Consider the following 17,742-nt stretch of genomic DNA (forward strand, 5'->3'; position numbering starts at 1 on the left):
TAAATCTCCCAAACGCATCATAATTCATTTCACAAATATACATGGTTTCGATTCTAATCTCAACGATGTCCATTTCCACTTGCAGTCTGCCAAACCCCATGTACTTTTTCTGACAGAATCTCAGTTATCGTTTGATTCAACTACTGCTCATCTCAGATGCCCAAATTATTCGTTGCATGATTACTTTCGCCTCAAAGGTGGTACTTGTGCATATGTCCGTTCAGATATTCCCTGTCAGAGACTTGGTAATTTGGAATCTCCTCTGGCTTAAAATCTCTCTACCTCATTGCGTCAAATTCATCTGTTGTCTTTACCGTTCTCCCAACTCCACTAATCAGTTGGAGCTCTTTGAATTCCTCTCTTTGCAACTTGACTTTCTCCAGTCCAACTTTCCTAACAGTGAGATAATTTTCCTTGGCGATTTTAATGTTCACAGCTCCAGCTGGCTTCCGTTTTCTAGTCACACCGACCCAGCTGGGCGAGATGTCAAGGCTTTTGCAATTACTAATGACCTTGCACAGATTGTTCATTTACCTACAAGCAGGGCTTTTTTTGTGACGGTACGCAATGGTACGGCGTACTGGCACCTTTTTTAGCAGTGTGTGACATGGCTGGCACGCAGTGCGTGTCAACCATGCCAACTGTTTCCGTCTATTAAGGAGATCATGTGAGAACAGGCGGAGTCAGCACCCGTCAATCGCGGCTGTGTCGCTAGCAGTCTGGAAGGGGTACCCGTTTCTGAATCTCCTCGACCAAAACTTCATTATGAAATTATTTTTACTTATTTTTATATTTTACTTATTATTTTTTATTTATTAAATAAGACTCACCTTAGACTTATTTTTTATATACTTGTATAATAAATTTATGCTTAATGAACTGTGTGTTAATAAAATTAATGGTCGAGATTCAGTATCGGGTACAGTGTTCCGACAGCTAGCGATACGGCCATGATTGACAGGTGCTGACTCCGCCCAGCGTCACGTGATCTCCTTAACAGACAGAAGCAGCTGGCATGGCTGAAACCCACTGCATGCCAGCCATGTCACCCGTGTCGGCACGGATTTTTTCTTGATAGCAAAGAATGAGTACTGGCACCTTTTTTTTTTTACAAAAAAAGCACTGCCTACAAGAATACCGGACAATCCTAATCATACAGCCAGCACGCTTGATCTTTTTTCACAAACAACCCTTCTAAGTACACTGTCGAAATGAGAGGTCCTTTAGGCACTTCAGATCACAACTTTGTGATTGACTCCTCCAATGGAGCCTTTATCTCATGGCTATTCTAACCTCGTGTTGTTTGGCATTACAAGAATGCAAAATGGGATGACCTGCGAGATTTCTTTTCTTCTTTTCCTTGGTCGGATTACTGTTTCAAAATTTCTGATGTCAGCATTTGCTCAGATCATGTCAGTGAAATGCTTGCAGGAATGGAATCCTTTATCCCACAATCCCACACTCCACTTTAAAATCACATCCTTTATCTAAACTTTGGTTTTTCAATAAATGTGCTAAGGCTGTTCAAGAGAAGAACGTTGCATATCGTAATTGGCTTGTTTCTATTTCTTCAGTTTCATTTTCTGCCTACACCAAAGCTTGCAACAATTGTAAAACAGTTATTAATCAGTCCAAACTAGAGTTTGAACAGGCTAAGAGTAGAAAACTTGCTTCTTGCCCTAATGGTAGCCGAGCATTCTGGTCTCTTGCCAAAGCTATTGGCCGCAACTTTTGCCTATCTCTGCTCCGACCTCTGTCCAAACCAGATGGTTCTGTTGTCACTTCAGACAAGGATAAAGCTGACCTGCTAGCATCCCATTTTTCTTCCAACTCATGTATTAATGATCTTGGTAAAACGCCTCCCACCATTCTCAACACACTCCATTCATTGCCTCCTGTGGTCTTCCGTCAAAAGGATGTCAGTAGGATTTTGACGAATCTAGGTGCTAAGAAAGCTCCAGGTCCCGATGGTATTTCTCCACTTGTTCTCAAAACCTGTGCTCCTGAACTTACTCCTATTCTTTGTCGCCTTTTTTCACTTTCTTATTCCAAAGGTGTTTTTCCTTCTGCTTGGAAATTTGCTCATATCCAGCCAGTTCTTAAAAAGGGTGACAAATCCCTCCCATCCAATTATCGTCTCATTGCAATTACTTCTACTCTTTCTAAAGCAATGGAGAAATCAGTTAACTGCCAACTCTTAAACTACCTAGAAACCTTCCGTCTGATCAATGATCACCAGTATGGATTCAGTTAGTGTCGATACACTGGTGATATTCTGGCTTATGTTACCCATTTATGGACTAATTCAATGGAAAGGTTCGGTGAAACACAAGTAGTTGCTCTTGACATCTCAAAGGCTTTCGATCATGTTTGGCATAAAGGTTTTCTAAAGAAGCTTCAATCTTATGGTTTGCCAACTGTTTTTTGTAATTGGTTATCCAGTTTTCTCTCTGATCGCTCACTGAGGTTGATGGTAGATGACTCTCTGTCTTCTAACTTCTCCGCTAATGCCAGTGTCCCCCAAGGTTCAGTTCTTTCCCCCACTCTTTTCCTCTTGTATATTAATGACCTTCTTCCACTGACTGGAAGTCCTATCCATAGTTTTGCCGATGATAGCACATTGCATTCCACTTTCCATTTTGAGAAACCTTGCCCTGCTCAATCAGCTTCAACTTCTCGAAAATGTGCTACTGATTCCTTAAATGCTGATCTTTGGGTAATTCTCCAGTGGGGTAAAGACAACTTAGTCGATTTCAACCCTTCTAAAACTCATTCTTGTCTTATATCTTGCAAAAAGGATTCTTCTGCTGCTATGCTTATCTTTGGTGACACTCTGAGTCCTAAGCAAAGTGATATATCTCTCTTGGGGCTTACCCTGACTTCTAATCTCAAATTATTAGAAGGCATGGATAAAAAAAAAGCACATAATTTTTTTTTCTTTTTCTTAGCTGATGTTGTGAAATGTCCTTGAGGCCTGCTACCAAAGTCTACAACACTGATGGAACTGATATTCAGATTAAATCTTCGACTCTAGTCAAATCTTGAGTCGAAAATTTGAGCAAATTCTGGTCATACTGCAAAAACGCAAAAACTAGATCCTCTACAGCACCTTATGATGGTGGAACTGTTAGTAACAGTTCCACCTGGGTATAATCCCATGTGCAAGTCCTGAACTATGCCACCTGGTATACTGGAGGTGACTGCCCAGGTGTGAACCAACATAAGCAGTAATCAGGGTGTGGCATCCAGACCACAGAGGAATGCTGCCCCTCTGCATTAACAGGCAGTATTAGGTGGTAAATGACTCAACTGGTGAAATACTACCACTTTGCTAATTGGTGCTTTGAAATGATGAAACCCACACTTAGACTCCAGAACAAAGCTCTGGCATCCCCCTCATCTCTTTCATCGTGCACTATGATTGATGTCTTTTGAGGTTATGATGGGCATCACGACAAGACTAAATATTTCTTACATTTCAACGATACAGCGCTGAAATGGTGTTTGCAGTCTGGCTGCTAGGTAGTCCACTGGACCAAACTTATTGGTGACTCTCTAGGAGCCATCCAGATCAGCTAGTTATTAATCCTGTTGCCTCTACTCTGCCAGATAGTGACTGGAGGAGTCCAGTTAGTGTTTATGTGGGGAGAATTGTCAAGGTCATGCTATATCATCATTCTTCTCTTTCTTGGTGATTCCTTTCTACTTCTCTCTCTCTCTCTCTCTCTCTCTCAGGGTAACTCGGGAATTTTATTTGGCTCTGCAATATAAGCCTCTGGCTTCCTTAGACCATATGGCTAATAATAAATAATAAATAATGTGAAGGATCTGAGTATATTCTTGCTGTGTGTATGCTGTATCCAAAAATTTCATTACTTCATACTTGTCCTCCCCCCACTTTTGATGTGAAGACATCTATGGCGGCACTAGAGTAAAATTGATTGATAACGAAATTTTCTTATGATAATGGAAATGATGCAATTGATTGTTAACAGACTTTTTTTATGGAAATGACACAATTGACATCACTTCCTATTAGGTGGCTGTTAGATTTTAAATGACGCAAATGACGTTACTTCCTAAATGGTGCTAATGATGCCAACTCAGTCACTAACGTTGATTTGGTAGAGTAAGCATCAGGTAGTAATATTATGCAAGAATAAAATGCAGACTTTAATAAAATTTGCTTCTCAAGAATTTGATCAACATCAACCTTCTAAGTAGCATAAGTAAGTTTTGATCAAACTGTTCAAAAATTTAAATGGTTTTACTCTAGTTCTGCCATAGATGCTTTCACATAAAATAAAACATCTTTCGTGCATACAGAGTACATACGCTGCTTTTTCTTTACTGTTGAATATATCATGAATAGCCAAACTAATAGAACAAATTTATCTGCAAAAAGATCTGAACCTCTTAAACATTTCGTTCATTTCACAAATATATGTGGTCTGTTTCAATCTTAGTGATGTCCATGTTCACTTACAGTCTGTCTGCAAGCCGAACTTACCTTTTCCGACAATACCAGTTATTGGTTGATTCAACCATTGCTCATCTCAGTTGCCCTAATTATTAATGTGCTGTCCTGGAATTTTGTCTGCAATGCTAGGCACTTCATATCTGACTGTACAATTATCCCTGGTCTCTTTCATTTTCTACTACCATGAGTGTAGTAACACACACAGTTGGTATATTAATCTGAGGTCATTGCTACCCATATGCTGTACTTTGCATTTGTTATTGCTAAACCTGAATTGCCATTTCTTGGTCCAGCTGCCCAATTTTTCTAGATCTTGTTGCAGTAGCATATAGTCCTTACTCTCATTAATCACCCTGCTAGCCTTGATATACCTTCATCAATATCATTAATAAATTCAGAAAACAACAATAGCCCCAGCACCAAACCCTGAGGGACTCCTCTGATAAGATTAGTCCAATACAAGCAGTGTCCATTAATTACTACTCTCTGTCTTCTCCCACTCTACCAACCCTATGTCCCTAGCAGTAACTTGTCCTTAATGCAACACTGCTCCAATTTTACTCACTATGTACAGATCTGAAATTGGCCCTACCATGGAATATTGTTTCCACATCTGGGCTGTGTTTCCATAAGCTGTCTAAGGCTTCTAGACCCCATTTAAAAGAGTGTGGTTATGTTAATTATTGCCACATGTCTTACAGAATATCTTCACTATGTCTCATAGATGTTCTGTTTTCACTGCACACCTTTTCTGTAGATACATGGGTCGTGTCCTTCTGAATTGGCTTCTATAATTCCTCTCCTCACCCTCTTCGAAACCAGTCTGATAATATGCCACAACCAGTGAACATCCTTTTTCTCTCCAACTTCAAACTCACAGAACCAACTTTTCTTCCTCATTTATTTCTTAAACTTATTCCATTTCTAGGAAAAACTTCCCTTCACTTGTAATTCCTGAAAATTACAATATACAGGAATTCAAGTCTAATGTCAGCAAGTATTTTCTTTAGTCTTTAGCATTAGCATTAGTAGAGGCATATGATGCAAGAAAGCAAGCTTATTCAGCATCAGCCAAAAAAAAAAAAAAAACACACCACTCCCATTTCACCCCTCCGTTCGCTCGAAATACCTGTCAAGTTGAGCCTTAAATTTGTTTAGGCTATCAACTTCAACAACAAGTGATGGAAGTCGGTTCCACCAACCAACCACCCGCTGGCCAAAGGCAAATTTCCGCACATCTATCCGACATCCGTCCTTCCTCAATTTGAATTTATGCCCTCTGAGCTGATTATTCTGAGCAAGATGAAGAACCCCATTGGCATTGAGCATGCTCAAACCATTCAAAGCCTTATACACCTCTATCAGATCACCTCGCCGGTGCCTAGTCTCCAGACTCTGTAATTTGCAAAACTTAAGCCTTTCTTTGTAAGAGCAACCCTTTGTTCCATTCACTAATCTTGTTGCCCTTCTCTGTACCCGTTCCAGCAGTTCTACATCCTTCTTGAAATGAGGCCTCCAGACCTGTATACAGTACTCAAGATGTGGCCTAACCATTGCCTTATACAAGGGAATAATCACCTCCTTATCCCTGCTAGAAAAATTCCTGTATATCATTGACAAGACACCATGAGCTACTTTTGCAGCTCGTCTGCACTGCTCAGAGAACTTCATATCTGCCTGCACAATTACCCCCAGGTCCTTTTCATTCTCCATCACTTCAGTGTAGTACTGCAGAGTTGATACGTTGCTTTGGGGTTACTGTTTCCCATATGCAGTAATTTTCATTTGTCAATGTTAAACTTCATTTGCCACCTCTCAGCCCATCTGTTCAACCTTTCCAGATCCTGTTGCAGCAGCATAGCGTCAGTGGTGTCCTTAACAACCCTGCAAACCTTTGTATCATCTGCAAACTTGGACATTAAACTTGATATCCATCATCAATATCATTCATAAACACCGAAAACAACAACGGACCCAACACTGAACCCTGAGGAACTCCACTAATAACATTAGTCCACGTTGAGCAGTGTCCATTGATTACCACGCTCTGTCTTCTGCCACTCAATCATCCCCTTATCCATAGCAGCAATTTGCCTCCAGTGCCACACTGCTCCAATTTGTGCAGCAGTCTTCCATGTGCAACAGTATCAAAAGCCTTTCTAAGATCCAAATATATAATATCAAAGTTATTCCCTGCATCCAGTTCTTTTGTGACTACATCATAGTATCCAATCAAATTGGTCAGGCAAGACCCGCCCTTAACAAAACCATGCTGTGTCTGAGCTATAACTGAATTCTTGTCTAGATGATCCTGCAGTGCTTCTTTAACCAGTGCCTCCATTAATTTACCTGGAACAGAAGTTAAACTAACAGGTCTATAATTACTTGTGTCAGCCTTTGATCCTCCTTTGTGAATTGGGGTTACATTTGCACATCTCCAGTCTATGGGTACTTCCCATGAGTCCAAAGAAGCTCTCATAATTATGGCTAGGGGTTTGCTTACTTCCTTTGCTGCCTCCTTTAATATAACTGGATAGATCCCATCCACCCCAGGTGCCGTTTTTATGTTTATCCTCAACAATCTCTCCTCCACTTTCCTCTCAGTTATTACAAAATCATCCAGCTCGCTGCCAATGTTTACTTTACCTACATCATTCTCCTTCCTGAATAACTCCTCATGTGTGAATGTAGGTGCAAAATACTCGTTTAGATTGTTAGCCACCTGAGCAGGATCCTCAACTGTTGAACCATCAATATCCAGTGGACCAATCTGATTCATCCCTTTCCTTCTTGAGTTTAAATAGGTAAAGAACTCTTTTCTGTTTTTCTTTGCATCCTTTGCCAAGGATTTTTCGTAGTCTGCCTTTGCCTGTCTAATCTCCTTTGTGACTTTTTTACAGACCAACTTATATCTATCATAGGCTTCCATGTCACCCATTAATTTGTATGTATCCCATGCATTTTTCTTCTCTGCCACGTCTCATTAGTTCATCTGACAACCATTTAGGCCTAAACCTTGAACAATATTTCTTAGTTGGTATGTAAAGCCTGGTAGTCTCCAAGATTAGTTCCTTGAATGCTTCCCATTTTGAGTTTGCTGTTGGTAACATCATCAGTTGGTCCCACTGTATAGAATTTAAATACTGTCTTGACCATCATAGTCGCCTTTACGAAAACAAAAACCCTTCCCTTTACCTCTGATGGTAGTTACCTCCTTGAGTAAATCCCACTTCAACACACTGTGATCACTGCCACCTAGTGGTTCATTTATCTGCAGATTCTTAATGCATGAAGAATCACTACTGATAATCAGATCAAGAGTATTGCTCCCTCTTGTTGCCTCATAAACATGCTGATGTAGAAAACAATCATCCAATAAATCCACAAAAGCCTTGCTAGTGTGCAAGTGACCAACCCACAAATTCCAGTCAATATCTGGGAAATTAAAATCCCCCATTATAAGACTCTCTGATTTACTGGCCCACTCTATTTCCCTGTACAATATCTTATTATACTCATCAGAGTCATTAGGCCTATAGCACACTCCTACTCTCAATTTTGATTTCCCTATGCTTATGTCACACCAAACTGACTCGACACTGCCCTGTCCATCGATGTCGACTGGCTTCACTTCCTTGGACTTTGTGTTTCTTAACTAATAGCATAACCCCTCCTCCCCTCCTGTCCTGTCTATCCTTTCTATACACATTGTATTCCCCAAATTCCAGTTCCGCATTCCTTATATCTGTGTGACACCACATCTCTGATATCTCAACAATATCTGCCTTTGATGTTTTGAGCAATACTTCAAATTCATCAAATTTATTTACCAAACTCCTAGCATTGGTGTACATGCAGGTATACATGCACCTGTTTTTATTCTTGGCTACCCTAACACAACCCATGTGTTTACTTGTACCGCAATGACTCCCAGCAGTCTCTGAAATATCCTGCATCTTGTTTTTCAGGCTTCTGCTCATTTCAATAGAAGCAGTGCAAGAATCACTTCCACCTCTGCCAGTGGCTACTGTTAATCTATTAGTCCTTGTATCCCCCCCAACTAGCAGTTTTCCGACCCACCTAATCTGCCTCGACAGCATCAGCAAAAATTCTTGCACCCTTTCTATTTAAGTGTATCCCATCCCTGTAGAAGCAATCTCTCCTGTTAACAAGTACAGTCCAGGCTGAAAAAAATTCTACCCTTTGAGCCTTGCACAATCCCTCCAGGGCCGAATTGATCGACAAGGCTCTCATCATATACTCCCTCCTATCGTGTCTGGGCAGAATTGCAGACACTTTCAAATTCAAACATCTTCTCAACTTTCAACCCATGCATGTTACTAAGTATTATTAGTTCTAATTACTATTTCATGTTTGGGGTTTCATAAAAAAAAAAAAAAAAAAAAAAAAAAGGCCTCATTTTTTGCATCATTTTGTTTGCATCATTTTGCCATTATTACTATTTTTTGTAACACTTCTTAAACTTACAGCATGTCCCAAAAGTAATTATGCAGTGAATTTCTGTGATATTATTCCCTGTATCTGCTTGATAGCATAACAGTGCAGTCGCTTGAATTATTGTGTGGCTAGTGTTTCTATATTTGTTCTAAAGCCTTGGATTTCTGTTCTAGTAAAAAGTTATTAAACACATTTTTTTTCTTGATTTCAAAATTTTCTGCATAGTTACTCTGAATACTGTATTTCATATAGTTTTCTGCATTAATCAGTCGTGTTTATTAAAAATGTTTATTTAAACAATTTATTTTTCTTTAAGTGGTCATTAAAACATTGGCACCTTGTGACTGAATCCTCTTCTCCCCAGTTAACAGTTTCTGTGGGCCCTTAGCCTGGTCACACTGCACTCAACAGGTGTACTGAAAACAATCTTTGTGCAGAAATTTTTGATTTAAGGTTAATGAGTGAAATATTCTTCACTTTCCTAAATACAGTATATACTATTTTCTAGACCTGTTTTCACAGCATAACTGTGTGAGAACATGTGTCAAATGTAGGGCAACTTTTTTCATTTTTGGTGGTTACACTATGCCACAGGTTTACCTTTACCGCATCTCCAGATATACTATTTATGTAAATATTTTAATATTTAAATAAATAGAACTAGGAAATGGAAGCGATTAATTTCATGCACCTGTTGGATTGTAGCGTGACCATTTTTTTTTTTTTTTTTTTTTTTTTTAGTGATTTAGTGAAAGTAATCAAAGTACAGAAAAATTTATGTGGATATGGAAAATAAAGTGAATTTTAATATTCCTTAAAAATAGTATTCCATCCCCCTCTCCAAGCTGCATCATTATTTAAGTTTTAATTGGCAGAGTATAGTCAATAAAGAATTCTTTAAAGCTTTTTTGGAGTAAGGCAGGTCACTGCCCTAATTTTTTGGGCACCAAGCCTGTGTCTAATGACGTTTTTTTATTTTATGCAATGCTTTGTCAGATTGGCATCTATCATCACTTACAGTGATTATTCCAAGAGAAAACTGAATACCAAATTGGTAAAAAAAAACATTCGGCAAGCCATAAAATGGAAGCTTATTCAGAAGTCCTTTATGCTAAACACGATCAAAAGTCCTAAAAATTTCAATGGCAACTGCTTGCGTTTCACAAAATTTTTTCATCCAAAGATAAGTATCATAAGCCATTTTATCACCAGTGTATCAACACTGACAGAATATATATTGATGATTATTGATTAGGTGGATGGATTCAAGATAACTTAGGAGTTAGCAGTTTATAAATTTCTCCATTTCTCTGGAAAGAGTAATGTGGGATGAAAATTGGATAGGAGGGATTTGTCAATCATTTTAGGAACTGGTTGGATATGAGTAAATTTCCAAGCAGAAGTTAAAATGCCAGTGGAAAAAATATTAAAATGCTGTACTACCATATGGACAAGATGCAAGTTTTCTACTCTGTCCGTTCAAAATAGTTTGGATCAATTAACTGTTTTATGATTTTTGTTGAGCTAAATTTTGTGTGGGCAGAAAATGAAGCTGCAGATTTGGATACAAGCCAATTGTGATATGCTACTTTCTTATCTTGAATAGCCTTAGCATATTTATTGGGAAACCAAGGTTTAGATAAAGGACAAAATTTTTGGGCAGAATGTGGATAAAGGATTTCTTCCCTACAAGAATAGTTTCAGCAACACAATTTGAGCAAACATTGGGATCAAAATATTTAAAACAGGATTCTAACCAACAAAAGAAAACTAGAAATCGTGTAGGTTGTCCCACTTCACATTCTTGTAATGCCAAATGACGAGATGCTGAGAATGACCATGAGAGAGAGGAGGTTCCATTAAAGAAGAGACTCTCATCAAGTTTTGATATGAGATTCTTATAGGATTGTTTTGATTGTACTTTGAAAGGGTTTATGGTGAGAAAAAGATCCAGAGTGTTGGGTGTGTGTTTAAGATTGTCTGGTATTCTGGCCGGTAAATGAACAAGCTTTGTGAGATCATTTCTAACACAAAAGCCTTTAAACTGCAGATTTAAATATGAGGCTGATTGCTGCAAAATTTGTGACCTGTTTGATTGGTGGGATAATTTGGGTCTTTCGGGTAAAGCCTTGGTGGTGTCTAGAGGCTGTGTAGTAGTTATGTACCGAGGAGTATGCTGGAAAGGGTTTTGGATCAGTGAAAATTATCTGAGTATGAACAGGGTAGGCTAAAATGGTTTTGGGTGACGTTCAACTAGCCATAGTCAAGGATAGGTGAAGGGTTATGAAAGCAGAAGGTCCGTTAGCACAGAGTCCGGTCTGAAGTCCTAAAAGGAAGGCATAAGAAAATTCAAGCCCAAAATGGAAAAACCGTCCTTTGTTAACGGAACTGGCCCAACCTGGCGATGGGAAAAAGAACTAAGTACATATTATTCATACTATGTCTAGTAAAAAATTTTGTCCTGAGTAGAGGAATTAAACTTTTAATTTAAGAACTAAAGAAAAAGGCACTCTGTGTTCCTGCTAAGAAAAGACTCAATTAACAAATGTAATAAAAGAGAAAATTTTACCTGATTTCTAGAAGAGAAATGTCTAATGAAGTAGCAAGGACCCCTTGCTGAGAACTGGATTTATTGTAAAGCGTAGTAATTGTGTATACAAAAAAAAGGGGGGGGGGTTATATGTCATAAACAACTTGCTTGTAAAGTTATTAGTAAAAAGAAGAAGGAAAAATTAAATCTTATTATCTGTAACAATAAGGTATAACCTCATGCTTGAAATTTTTATATTAAACAAGTTTGAAATATATTTGTCTGTCAGTTTGTTTCACTTTAGTCTAGTTAACTAAAGATCCCTGGACACCTATATGCAGAGTCAGTGGCCCAAAAGGATAACAATAGGTTAACCTTAATTCAATAGAAATTGGTACAGATATATATATATATATCAATAAAGTTATACACAGCAGACTCTCGATTAACCGGGACACTTCAAAACTCCAAATAAAAAAAATAAATAAATAAAAAAATCAGAAATCAAAAAAATTCAAGTGATAACTGGAATAGGTATAAACAGACTTATAATACAAGCGATATTGTAAGTCGTCATTGGGAGATTAGTGTACCCCGCTGTCTTCACATCCGCCGCTCAAAAAAAAAAAAAAAAAACCCTGACACCAAATGTTTAGTTTGTTTTAGTGCATCGTGTTGATTGTTGTGTTCCTTTGCAGTGCAAAAGGACAAATTTTGTTTCGTTATTTATGTCAGGGATGTTGGAATTTATTATTTTTTGTTTTTGTTTAGAAAACACGAAAATGATGGGTAAACACAAGAGTTGCGTTTTCAGTTAAACAAAAACTTGAAATTATTCAAAAGTTTGAAAACGGTGCATCTGTTAAATCTCTAAGGAATCATTATAATAAGGATGTATTAAAATGGCCAAACATTAACAAGTATTGCGCGGAATTCAGATATTGTCAATAATAATAATATAGTAACAATATGTTATTAGTCATTCCCGAGTTACGTAAAACTCGGCGAAGTAAGAAGTCCTGGAACGTATGTCGGGGACTTTTGTATTTTTGGATTAACTGGGAAATCGATTATCCGGGGTTTGTTTTTTACCATCTATCTCAGAAAATCAAGTCTATTGTATATATATATATATATATATATATATATATATATATACAGGGTGTCTCAAAAATGCACGGCATAACTTCAGGAATGAGTTCCTCATATGTAGACAATAAAAATATTTTATATCAACATAGTTCCGGAAATGCTTGGTTTTCAAGTTTTGAAGGTCGTTCTTTGACACTTATCTGTTCATATCAACTTATAGTAATTGTTCAAAATGTCCACCTTCTGCCTGAATACAGGCCTCACATCTACGTCTCATGGACTCGCGAAGACTATGCCAAATTCCTGGCATGTTTCGTATTGTGTCACAACCTACCACAATTCGATTGTGGAGATTTTCCACATCAGCTACTGGAGTCAAATACACCAATGACTTTAAATGGCCCCACAAGAAGAAATCTAGTGGGTTTAAATCAGTGAGCGTGGAAGCCAGGCAGTTGGTCAACCCCTCTACTTCAGGAGTCGTAGATCTTGGTCGTCCTCTGTCGGCAGCACGAGGTGTAAAGGTCCCATGTTCACAAAGGCGGTGATAGATACTTTCAAACGTTTTCCTGTCTGGACATCTTCGTTCTGGGAACCTTTCATGGTACAAACAACGAGCCTCCAGAGCATTGCCGTCTGCCAAACCATACATAAAGTGCATATCCACTTGCTCCTGATCTGAGTACATGGTCGGAATGGAAAACCACCAGATTCTGTCAATACCTTGTGATGAAGGAAATCACATGCGGGAGATAAGATATTCTGGTTAATAACTCAGGAACCAAGCATTTCCGGAACTATGTTGATATAAAATATTTTTATTGTGTACATATGAGGAACTCATTCCTGAAGTTATGCTGTGTATTTTTGAGACACCCTGTATATGTAAGAAGAAAGATACACCTACATGTTCTTGTAGGGATGGTATCCTTTATTCTGCACTCAACCTTAAAATCTCATGATTTATCTAAACTTGGTTTTCCAATAAATGTGCTAGTGTTGTTCAAGGTAAGAATGTTACATATTGCAATTGGCTTGCATCCAAATCTCCAGATTCATATTCTGCCTACACGAAAGAACAACAATTGTAAATCAGTTATTAATCAGTCCAGACTAGATTTTGAACAGGCTAAGAGAAGAAAACTTGCTTCTTGTCTAAATGATAGTCAAGCATTCTGATCTCTTGCCAAAGCTATTTTCAACTGTAACTTTTTCCCATCCCTGTTCCCACCTTGTCAAAACCAGATGATTCTATTGCCACTTCAGCCAAAGATAAATCTGACCTTCGACCTTCCTATTTTTCTTCCAACTCATATATTGATGATCTTGGTAAACCACCTCCCACCATTTCCAGTACACTCCATTCAATGCCTCCTGTGGTCTTTCGTCAAAAGAATGTCAGAAGGATTTTGATCCATCTTGATGCTAAGAAAGCTCCAGGTCCTGATGGTATTTTTCCACTTGTTCTCAAAACCTGTGTTCCTGAGATTACTCCTGTTCTGTGTTGCCTTTATTTACTTTCTTATTCCAGATGTGTTTTTTCTTCTGCTTGGAAATTTTGCTCAAATCCAGCCAGTTCCTAAAAAGGGTGGCAAATCACTTCCATCCAGTTATTGTCTCATTGCAGTTACTTGTACTGTTTCTAAATTAATGAAGAAATGAATTAACTGCCAACTCTTAAACTATCTAGAAACCTTCCATCTGATCAATGATCTCCAGTACAGATTCCATCAATGTCGATCCTTGGGTGATATTCTGATTTTCTTGTGTTACCCATCTGTGGACAAATTCAATGGAAAAGTTTGGTGATACTCATGCAGTTGCCCTTAACATTTCCAAAGCTTTTGATCATGTTTGGCATAAAAATCTTCTAAATAAGCTTCCATCTAATGGTTTGCCAACTGTTTTTTTGTAATTAAGTATCCAGTTTTCTCTCTGACCACTCACTGCAGGTGATGGTAGATGACTCTGTCTTCTAACATCTCCACTAATGCTGGTGTTTTACAAGATTCTGTTCTTATTCACACTCTTTTCTCTTGTATGTTAATGACCTTCTTCCATTAACCAGAAATCCTATCCATAGTTTTGCTGATTATAGCATATTGCATTCCACTTTCTAGTTTGAGAAACTTGCCTTGCACAAAGAGCTTCAACAACTTGAATATCCACTACCAATTCCTTCTCTCCAGGTAATTCACCAGTGGGGCAAAGATAACTTAGTTGATTTCAATCCTTCTAAAATTCAGACCTGTCTTATATCACGCAAATTGGACTCTTCTGCTCCTATGCTTATCTTCTGTGACGCTCCGATTTCTAGACAAGTTCATATATCTTTATTGGGGATTACCTTGACTTCTAATCTCTCTTGGAATAAGCACATTACAAATATATTGCTTCCTCTGCATCTAAAAAATTGGGTTTTCTCTTTTGCTCTCAGCATTACTTTTCTTTCAAACAGTTGTTCACTCTATACAAATTGCAAATTCACCCTACCATGGAATACATGGTATTCCATGGTAGGGTGGATTTGCTGGCTTTCTGTTTTTGCTGCATGCTTTTTCCCACATCTGTGGCTGTGCCCCCAAAACTTCTCTCAGGCTTCTAGATTCCATTTGAAAGAGGACAGTTGGGTTAATTAAAGACTCATCTCAAATGGAGTCTCTCCACTCTCTGTCTCGCAGGCTTTCTGTTTTTGCTGCATGCTTTTTCTGTAGATACTTCTATGGGATCTGTTCTTCTGAATTGGCTTGTATAATTCCTGCTCTCTCCTTTTGGAAGAGAGAGCGGGAATTATAAAGCAGTTTGAACACGAATCGCAACCAGTCAACATTCCACCTTCAAACTCACAGAACCAATTTTTTTCCTTCTCCATTTATTCATTCCAACTTCTGTTTTCTGGAACAACTGTCATTTATACATATTTCCAGAAAATTACAATCTGCAGAAGTTCAAGTGTAATGTCAACAAATATCTTCTTTCACTTTCTCAACCTTCAACCCATACATGGTACTAAGTACTATAGGTTCTAATATCTCTCGTGTTTCGGGTTTCCATGAAAAAAAAAATCATTTAAGTTGAAAATCTAATTGATGTTAAGATTTCAATTACATAGTGTCTTCACCAAAAATCCAAAACTTCCTGCGAAGAAATGTTGATTTCCCTATGGATACGTAACAGAGTTAAATCACTGTCTTTATTCTCCTGTTTGATTCTGTATGTATGTTTTCAATCAATGAAGTAGAGAAGGAGCATTCATTTGCAATCGTTGAGTCTGGCAATGTGGCTAGTATTTTTAAGTCAGTTTATGATAGGAAAAAAATCATAACTGTACTCCTAATAGAATTCAAGAACTTTTTCTGGCTTCTTTATCAGTTGTGAAATTTGGTGGTGGCAAAGCCAATAACCCTCTTTCCCATTGGAAACATATCACTCACTATATTGCAAATCATTTTTGTAGAAACTAGTTGTTCTCTTCATCTTGTGTTGTAATTGTACTTCTGTCTGATAAAATACAAAAATCTGTAACACCTCTGTGTAGTTCAGGAAGCATTGTTCTATACCGATAATGAAATAGTCAAAAAATGAAACAGAAATACAGTGTGTAATATTCTTCAAGGTAGCTTGCCTTTTCATTATGCCTTTGTGGCTAGCAGCCAACTGTTTGAGGAATCATAATAAAGATTCCCAGTTCCTCAGCCAAAACAAAAATTTTTATTAGTCATAAAATTTGTTATTTTCTAAACCACTTTTAAAATGAAGACCCATTTCAGCTTCAAAGCAGCAAAATGATGGTGGGAGGGGGTACAGTGAAGCCACTGAAAATGGCTTTTGAGTATTCCAATCTTTGTTATGATGAAACCTTGTTTATCTCTGAAACATTAAAATATAATTTCTGTAAAGCAGTCTTATCAGTAGTGCATCACATTGTTTACATCTTACGAACCCATGTTGTTTTAAAATATTTATACTGTTACGCTACCATTTGCTGTTTTGTTTTTCAGATTTGGGTATGTCCCAAGAAGATGATGATAATTTAACAATAAAACAGGATGAGAATGATCTTGATCCAGGAAACTTGGAGGATGAGCTAGTTTCCAATCCTGATGATCCCCTCCCACCAGTGGCAAAATTAGAAAAATATGCCAACAGTGACATTGTATATAATAGGTAAATAAATTTTCTGTATTTGAATAAGTATTTAATTCTGAAACATGTATGAAAATAGAAGTCGAGAGAGGCATTTGATTCATTCCAGACTATTTTCCAGAAGCACTTGTTCATCCCTGTATTTTATTAATTTCTTTTTATATAAGAATATGTAATAGCTGAAGAATATGACTTTTGCTGGAGATTTGGAGTTTTCAAATTAAGCTTTAATAGGGTTTATAGTAATTTATCTTCTCTTGCTGTATCTGTGACTTGATCATTTTTGTTGCAATCCATGCATTTGGAAAAGTCTGTGCTCAGATCTTATCAAGAACTTAGGAACTTACCAAGGCTATAAAATTTAAAGTAGTCATTATTTCACAAGAAGTAGAACTGTTGAGCCTAATTAGAATGCAATTTTTCAGTTGTCTTTCTTATTTAAATTTAAGGATCTTAAGCATATGGTTTTTGATTTGCAACCTCAAACCTAATCAGCTTTTCAGTTCAATATGAATTAGCAGATAAACTTTTTTTAAGGATGCCCACATGCAATTAAGTTTCTATTTTTAAATTTTACTGATGCTGCTTTCATTGTGTACAATGCTTTATTATAAATTAAGCATAGCAGTTTTTAAAGTACTTAATTTACTGTAATTAGTACTGTATCAAATTTTTGTAATTTTTTTTTACTTCAATAAATGGTTAATACAAGAACAAGTTGAAATGCTACAACATGGGATTGCATGACTGAAATAGGAATGGCTGTAGGCAATTTTCCTCTGAGGATCCTCATAGGGAAATCCTAGATAAAGAGATAAATAAATAAAAGGGCTGCAGTACAAGGAACTTTCAAAGTGATGACCCTCTTTATCAACTTAAACTTTAACATAAACAGAAGTTTACTAATTATTCCACATATGTAGGGAGTCATACACTATTCAAATACTAGAAATAGAAGGCTCCAATTTGATAAAGAAGCATGTCACTTGAAAAACTTGTGTTTTTGTGCTTTTATTTATTTTTAGCGTTTATTTGA

The 17,742-nt window shown here is 37.4% G+C and overlaps 1 protein-coding gene across 3 annotated transcripts in view; it reads left to right on the plus strand.

The window, feature by feature from the left end:
• LOC150082631 (serine/threonine-protein phosphatase 4 regulatory subunit 1-like) overlaps positions 1-17,742 on the plus strand; it is a 677,709-nt gene that overhangs the window by 81,687 nt on the left and 578,280 nt on the right. For all 3 annotated transcript variants that reach the window (XM_090377553.1, XM_090377552.1, XM_090377554.1), the window contains one exon: positions 16,562-16,727. In XM_090377553.1, coding sequence (XP_090233679.1) covers positions 16,562-16,727 — 166 coding nt within the window. The remainder of the gene's footprint in view (positions 1-16,561; positions 16,728-17,742) is intronic.

Source organism: Mastigoproctus giganteus, chromosome 7 (assembly GCF_048544385.1).
Source record: "Mastigoproctus giganteus isolate SK-2022 chromosome 7, ASM4854438v1, whole genome shotgun sequence".
Lineage (NCBI taxonomy): Eukaryota > Metazoa > Arthropoda > Arachnida > Uropygi > Thelyphonidae > Mastigoproctus > Mastigoproctus giganteus.